General features: G+C 53.1%; 1 protein-coding gene across 5 annotated transcripts; it reads right to left on the bottom strand.

The window, feature by feature from the left end:
- Positions 1-485: 485 nt before the first annotated feature.
- Positions 486-7,729, bottom strand: LOC102423275 (checkpoint protein HUS1-like). Of its 5 annotated transcripts, XR_002827684.1 has the most exons (8): positions 7,432-7,729; positions 7,141-7,196; positions 6,860-7,032; positions 6,230-6,303; positions 3,978-4,077; positions 2,719-2,838; positions 1,754-1,940; positions 486-806 (listed from the first exon to the last, which is right to left on the bottom strand). XR_002827684.1 is itself a non-coding variant. In XM_023749027.1 (7 exons), the coding sequence occupies exons 1-7, from the start codon at positions 7,696-7,698 to the stop codon at positions 1,858-1,860; spliced, it is 939 nt and encodes a 312-aa protein (XP_023604795.1). In that variant the 5' UTR covers positions 7,699-7,729; the 3' UTR covers positions 1,661-1,857. The 5 variants fall into 5 exon arrangements, 1 of the variants encoding a protein (XP_023604795.1); XR_002827685.1 differs by lacking the exons at positions 6,860-7,032; positions 7,141-7,196 and adding an exon at positions 4,953-5,136; XM_023749027.1 differs by lacking the exon at positions 486-806 and having other exon boundaries at positions 1,661-1,940; positions 7,141-7,262.
- Positions 7,730-7,983: the final 254 nt, after the last annotated feature.

Raw genomic sequence — 7,983 nt, 5'->3', positions numbered from 1 at the left:
CCTCTCCAGCACTTGTCGTTTGTTGATTTGTTGATGATAGCCATTCTGACAGGTGTGAGATGGTACCTCATTGTTTTGATTTACATTTCTCGGATGATTAGTGACTTTGACCATGTTTTCATGTCTCTTGGCTTTCTGAATGTCCTCTTTTGAAAAGTGTCTATTTAGGTCCTTTGCCCATTTTTTGATTGGATTGTTTATTTTCCTTTTGTTAAGTTGTATGAGTTCCCTATAAATGTTGGAGATTAAACCCTTATCGGTGATATCGTTGGCAAATATGTTCTCCCATGCAGTGAGCCTTCTTGTTGTTTTGTTGATGGTTTCCTTTGCTGTGCAGAAGCTTTTTATTTTGATGTAGTCCCATTTGTTTATTTTCTCTTTAGTTTCCAATGCCCTAGGAGCTGTATCGGTGAAGAAATTGCTTCGGCACATGGCTGAGATTTTGTTGCCTTTGGATTCTTCTAGTATTTTATGGTTTCCCGTCGTACATTTAAATCCTTTATCCATTTTGAGTTTATTTTTGTGTATGGTGTAAGTTGGTGGTCTAGTTTCATTTTTTTGCATGTATCTGTCCAATTTTCCCAACAATGGTAGGCCCCTTAATGTAGAAGTGACCCGGCTAGCCTGTAGCAGGGTAAAGGCACTGAATGCCACTTCCAGGGCTATACAGGGGACAAATCAAGAGCTGAGCCAGGTGAGGGACACAGTTCTAGAGAATTGGACAGCAATAGATTACTTACTGTTGCGGCATAACCATGATTGTGAGGAATTTAAAGGACTGTGCTGTCTTAATCTTTCTGACAATTCTAGATAGAAAACAACATTCAACAAATTAGGGAAACCATCTCCAAAGTAAAACACAAGGTTTGTTTTGTGTTTTTTATGGATTTGACTTAACCAACCTAACTTCCTGGCTACCTAACCTGTTTGGGATTGGGAATTCTCTTAAATTTTTCTCCTGTTTATTTTTTGTAGTCTGATAGCTTGCCGCTATATTCAATCTCTTCCTATTTTGAGACCCTGTATTCCATCCCCAAGAACTGCTATCAAGGCAGAAGCAAATGCAGTCTGGCAGGATGAGATTTTTCATCTAAAACAAATCTCATAGATATGAGATGGTAAAAATAGCAGTGGGGAAATGATAGGGACAGAAATAGAATACTGAGGACCAGCTATAATTTTAAGAAATATTAATCATGCTCTGTTAACTGATTGTTTCACTCTGATTAAAGAGGGCACATTCTATCCCGGCTGGGAGTTGCACTCATTACCTGGGAGCTCACCTGCAAATGCGGCCCCTCCTCCCCATCCCAGAGCTCCTATTATCATGGAAAGATTAACAACCTTGTTGCAGAAACCAGAGCTGACAGCCCTTTGCATACTCCCGGCCTTTGCATACCCGCAGGCCTTTGCAAATCTCCAGCCTGCATTACCTGTGAACTGCCCATTTGGCATACCTTTTGCCTACTTCCCCATGTAATCTTCATCCTTCTACCCAATATAAGCAGCTGGTTTATGGTGGGGGCAGATTTTTGTGGATGACCTGCTGCTCTCCCGTACTGTCAGCAGGACTGGAATAAATGCTCATATATGATTCAACCCTGTCTCTGCTTAATTGGCTCAAGTAGTGACAGGCAGTGCAGACCCATTGATTACCCAGTTACAATAATATGAAGTAACATGTTTATTCAACTATTTCATTAATTTAATTTCTAGTTAAATTATCATGGAGGGAAAAATAAGGGAAACGTACAGAATTTGTGCTGCTGTGAGGACATATTGACAAATGACTGAGCACATCACCCCGTGCCTCTCCGGTCATGGCAATGGTCTCCGGGCCCCGTGCAGTTGGCAGTGCTAGGACAAGGCCGGGATGAAATACTGGAGGGACATGTCCTCGTGGAGCAGGTCAAAGTGCACCATCTTGTGACTCACGATATCTGGGGACAGAAAACACCCATCACTATGGAGCCTCTGCGCACAGGGCTCATCCCTGAATCCTGGACCCACTGAAGGTGACGTCTGCTCCAGGAACGCCCAGCCCCCATGGGATGGTCTGCGAAGGCAAGGTCAGGCACCGCCAGGTACAGGGCAAACTTCACGCAGAGGCACAGGCAGATGGAGCGCCTCAGACGAGGAGTGATGGCAGAGCGAGAGGACCCAGCAGCCAGGACCCATGACCACAAGACGTGGAAGACAGAAGCACTTCCAAGCAAAGTCAGTCTCCTTTCAGGGGCTGTGATGTCAGCGGCAAGGAGACAAGTCAGCCCTTCCTCAGGTACAGGGAACGAGCATGCTGCTGAGGCAGGTGTGCTGCTGAGGACGGGCCGACCAGAGCCAAGGGAGGGGTCAAGAGGACACAGACGTCAGCTTGAGACACAGGAAGAAGCCTAGGCATCGTGAGGGGAACCTAAATCCAAGCCAGATGATGTCAGGGCTGCCCATATGTCAGCTCAGATGTCAGGTCAGATTAACAGGACGGTCAGCGCATTCTTCCGCAGCCCCTCTGGGTGCAGAGACCATGCCTGACGCCCGGTGAGACAGCACAGCCCCACCTCTGTTACTTCTGAACCCGGGGAAATCCCAATCATCTGCCGGCCCTGGAAAATCAGAGGCCACGTGACCCAGCCGCCATGCATTTACGAGACCACAAACCAGCTGTGAGACCACAGGTGACTCAAGCGTGTGAAATGTGAAAACAATTCCAGGCACACTCACTGCAGACGCCCCTTGTGGGATTCACTTGTTGTCCAGCAAGAAACTGCAGGAACTTCCTGATGTCCACCTGCACCTCCGCCATCTGCTCTGGGCTGCGGTCCTCAGACTCGTTTTCAGAGGCTAAAATGACAGGAACAGCTAGATGTAAAAGCAGACTGTTTGCTTAAATAAATGAGCTGCGTTACCCTGATGTTAGCTTACTGGACAAATAGTGCAAGATGGAGATAGGACCCTTTGTTAAGCAAGAACTTATTAAATCCTGACTCTGAAATACGATGTCAATTTCCAGGAAATCTTCATTTCCAGGGCCTTGAAACATGACCCAATCTCCCCCTTTAGGTCCAAGGAGACGGCATCCCTTAGTACACGTGTATAGTTAACGCTTCGTACGCTTCTGGACGGCTAATCAAGGCCTCTCATTCCAGAGCGGAAAGAGTCCTTTCAACCATGGAAAGCATCAAGGTAAGAAAACCCTCTTTCTTGTTTATTAAAACGAACACAATGAGGCAGACCAGAAGAAGTCCTCTCCCTCAGCATTACCAAAGCTTGGACCACATGGGCCTCACTCTCCCCCAGCACCCTCCACTGTGAAGGCCCGGCCCCAGAGCGATGCTAAAATGTGCACAGCAACCCTGGGGTGAGACATACCAATTCTGAAAGTGGAAGGGCCCAGCATAACTGTTTGGGACACATGCGTGCCTGAAAGGGTTTCAGGTCACTAGCAAACGCATTCCCCAGGTCCTTGGCCTCTCCCCCTCCACCCGCCCCACCCACACTGTGACTGCAGCACAGGCCTCCAATCCATCCATCAGCCGTGCTCACCACTCTCTGAACTGATTCCGTGGCCTAGCACCTCGCAGGAGACAGGCAATCTGCTCACCTGAGAAAAGTCCGCATTGGCTCATCTAGTGCTCTAAGTGTTAGAGACCCAGGAGGAGGGAAGGAGAACCGTCATCTACCTTCCAACTGCGCTCCAGGTGGGAACGTGCCACCTTTAGTCGCAGAAACAGGGATTTAAGAGCTGGGATGGCGCCACGTTTCCAGACCCTGAGCCCACCCTCGAGCCAGGCACACTCATGCCCAGGAGGCCCGTCTCTCCACGCCACTGTCCATCCAGCAGCACGTAAGCCAGCCTGTCGCCTGTCTCCCCAAGCATAGAACGGTCTCCCGAATTTCAACCTCTTCCCGTTCATTCAGAGGCCTCAGGAAGGTGTGAAACAACTTCTCAGAAGCAAAACACAATCTACCAGAAAACCTACCTGATGGCGGATTCCCAAGATCTTTAAAGTGAGTTGTAACGCACACTAGTTCCGACTCTATTTTCAGGTTCAAGTCTCCATTGAGGTTTGCTTCAATAATCTGCAAGTGGAGTATTTCACAAAGTCTTAAAAAAGAAAAGGAAAGCAAAAAAAATAAAGTAAAAATCCACCACAAACGTCAGCTTCCATACCGGGTGACGAGGGAGCCTACAAACCCCCAGCTCCCTCCTGACAGCACCAGGACCCGCATGGCATGGCAACAGAGAGAAGACGGGCCAGAGGACAGGGACTCGGAACACCCCGCAGGGAGGAGCCCTCAGAGCAGAGACCTCGGCGGGGACAGGTGAACAGGTGGAGGCTGGTGGGCGAGGCCTGGGAGGCTGGCTCCCTCACAGGAGAAATGCCGGGAGAAGTCACAGGGAAGGGGACAGCACCCTGGGTTATGAGGGGAGGGAACGCGGGAGCGAGCTCAGAGATCCCGCAGGGGAGGCTCCGAGTGCTCCGGGCCTCTATCGAGGCTCCTGCTGGCTCGGCCCTGCACAGAGAATCATGGGTCCTTAGACGGCTGCCCTGCCTCTCTCAGGCTTGGAAGCTCTCCCGAGGCCCCCAGGGCGTCCCCAGAGGAAGCTCCCAGGGACAGCCCAACGGTAGGCAGGCACGGAGCACATGTCAGCACGGCTCTCACTGCTTCGCCCGAAGCCAACTGTCAATTAAATGAGCTCTGAGACTAAGCCATGAAAGAAAATTACTCTTAACTGGACACAACTGTAGAGATGAAATGGCCCATGAACCTTTTCCAGGTTTCAGAAAACCTCTGCAATTCCAAAGAGCTCTAAAAGCCAACCTCCACTCCAGGACCGGCCAGCACGCCAACGGCCCACTGAGTGCCGTCCCACAGGGGCTGGTGCTGAGACAGTTCCCTTTCCCAGGAGCCAGCAGGTCGGCAGGGTCCTGAGACACCAGCAGGGAACTTACCAGGCAGCACCGAGCGGCTCGGAGGACGGTCGGAAGGACCCCTGGCAATGGGAGAAGTCTGGGAGCTAAGTGCTTTCCAGGGCGATATGGGGAGAAAGAACCGGGAATGAGCTGGCACTGGGGGAAGGGTGCGCCTTGAGGGTGGTCCTGCAGGTAGGGTGTGGCCAGGTGACAAGGACGAGGACTGGCAGAGGGTGAAAATCAAAAGTTTATGTTTCATTGGGTGGGCAGTGGTTTTTAAAAGCTTCAGGGACATATGACAGGTGCTTTGGTTGAGTGGAGGAAGAATTCAGGAGAACCAGCTGACACTGAGGCTCCTCCACACAATGCCCGCTGCCCCTCGCGGTGCCATGTCCCGCTGCACAGTGGGCCGCCACAAAGACAGACAGAACAGCCACGCGCCATCTACTTGGCATGAGAGTGCTTAGAGCAGTGATGGCGAACCTATGACACGTGTGTCAGAGGTGACACGCGAACTCATTTTTTTAGTTGATTTTTCTTTGTTAAATGGCATTTAAATCTATGAAATAAATATCAAAAATATAAATCTGCCGAAACCGGTTTGGCTCAGTGGATAGAGCGTCGGCCTGCGGACTGAAAGATCCCGGGTTCGATTCCGGTCAAGGGCATGTACCTGGGTTGCGGGCACATCCCTAGTAGGGGTGTGCAGGAGGCAGATGGTCGGTGTTTCTCTCTCATCGATGTTTCTAACTCTCTATCTCTCTCCCTTCCTCTCTGTAAAAAATCAATAAAATATATTTTTTTAAAAAAAATTTAAAAAAAATATAAATCTTTGTTTTACTATGGTTGTAAATATCAAAAAATTTCTATATGTGACACGGCACCAGGGTTAAGTTAGGGTTTTTCAAAATGCTGACACGCCGAGCTCAAAAGGTTCGCCATCACTGGCTTAGAGTGAGACGTTGTGGCCTGGGCTCACGGGACACTCAACTCACTGCCAAAACCAGCACCTCATAAAACACAGACGTTAGCAGATGTGCAATGTCTTTCCGAGCGTAAGGGAGGAAGCCAGAGCGGCTGAACGTGTTGAATCTACTGTGAGTATAAACACAGGCAGGAGGCCGATGTGAACGCTCGCCCCAGGGAGCCCCGGAGAGCACCCGGGCAGGTTCCCCAGGGCACCTGGGAAGCTGTAGCTCTCAACCACCACAATGAGGGGACCCCGCAAGATGAGTGCCAGGGTACCCACACCTCGGGCAGGCGTGCCGCCCACAGCAAACACTTCAGAGCTCTTTGCTAAAGAAGTTGTGACTTACAAGCTGATTGCTGATATTTTCATTTTTTCCACAACGCTCTTCATCGTCTTCGAGACCGGCAGATAAATGCTCACCTACAAGCCCAACGAGAAAACCAGAGCATGAGAATGTCCGTACAGCAAGTGCCGGCAGGTGCCCGCTCACTACCTAGGTTTGGAATGCGTGGAAGCTTAAAAGCTCCAGAATCCTGGGTTTTTAAACTGTCTGAATAAAGTTCTTTTTAAAATATGAAAATAAAAACTATCAGAGTTTCACTAGCTCACTTCTGCCTCTGGTTACCTCGGCGACCGGTCCCTGTGGCACTTCTGGTTCCAGGACCCGCCTTCAGCTAGAGGCCTTCATGCACCAGGGACACGGCAGTCCTGAGGGATGCCCAAGACTCAGGCCTTTCCACCCAGAAATGCAAGGAGGGGAGGTGCCTGCACCGGCGTCAGACGGTTCCCACTGCGCCTGGTGCCCTGCTGCTTCCCCGGAGGGGCCCCTCTAGAATTCCCTCTCCATCCCCCTCCTTCCAGCAGTGTGAGCAGGAGGCAAAGGAGCCTGGGCATCACCATAGTCCCTGCCCCAGGACCAGTCAGCAGAGCGGAAGGGCCTCCCTGCTGGCTGTCACCGCCGGACATCGCTCCTCACCGACATGGCAGCGTCCCTCTGTGACCCACACTGGTGCCCGCGGCCACCACCCGGCAGGAACTCGAAGGGCTTCGGCCGTCCCTGGGCGGACACTCCCTCTCCACCGCGTTTCTGCCACACGCCGTGCTGACTGAGGGTCTTTATGGCACATGCCCCGTTCCTCCTGCAGCAGCCTTTAGAAAGGAGCACCGCTTTCCAACAAGCAGACGCAAGCCGTGCTGACATCGGGGAGTTAATGACGGCACCGGACACGTGCGGAGCGACGGGCTGCCATCACTCACATCAGCGTCTGGGACTGTGGCTCCTGCAGGTTCCTCCACGGCTTCCTGGGAGTGACCTTCACGGGATGTCGTGGGTCACATGCGGCTACCGCTCGACAGACACCTGCGAGGAACCGGCGGGCCTGAGGGGCGGACAGGAAGCCCGCCTGCCACGCCGCGTGGGGGCTCTCCGTTCCCACGGAGCCATCGCACGCACGGTGTGCAGGTCACGGGGGCACCTGCCCTGCCGGCCCCGCTGCCATGACCCCCCGCCCCTGCTGCAGCCACTGCCCGGCCAGGGCCCCTCCTCACCAGCTCTACGGACACCGGACACCGACAGGAGGGGAAGTGCTTGTTGGTCAGCTTGACCTCCAAGGCCCGGGCGTTCTGCGCGGTCTTCGGGGCGCGAGAGAGGTTCTCGGCCGCGAGCTCCACGTAGATCGCATTGCTGTCCTCGGAGACGCCTTCCATCTGGAACTCGCTGAAGAAGTTCTCCGGGGGCGGCGCGGGGCCAGGGGCTGGGGTAAGGAGGCGGAGGCGGATGCGCAGGGTGCAGGCGCGGGCGAGCTTGGCCACCATGCAGCTGACGCCTGCGGGGGGCGCGGGTCAGTGCGGGGCCTGGAGGCCAGCTCGGGCCAGGCGCGCACGCGTTGGGGTGAGGACACCGAGGCTCCCAGGGCAGCAGCTCGGCCGCCAAGAACCGCCTGTGCCGGGTGAGGGCCGCCCCGGTCCCAGTCCGGTCCCAAACCAGCTGGGGGCCCCACTGCTCACGGTCCGATCAGCTCCTCAGCTCCTCAGCCCCTCAGCTCCTCAGCCCCTCAGCTTCCCAGCCCTTCAGCCCCTAGCCCCTCAGCCCCCTCAGCT

The sequence above is a fragment of the Myotis lucifugus genome, unplaced genomic scaffold (assembly GCF_000147115.1).
Source record: "Myotis lucifugus unplaced genomic scaffold, Myoluc2.0 scaffold_2465, whole genome shotgun sequence".
In the NCBI taxonomy this organism is placed as follows: domain Eukaryota; kingdom Metazoa; phylum Chordata; class Mammalia; order Chiroptera; family Vespertilionidae; genus Myotis; species Myotis lucifugus.
Note: the sequence above shows the minus strand (reverse complement) of the source record. Positions and strands in the feature narration are given on the sequence as shown.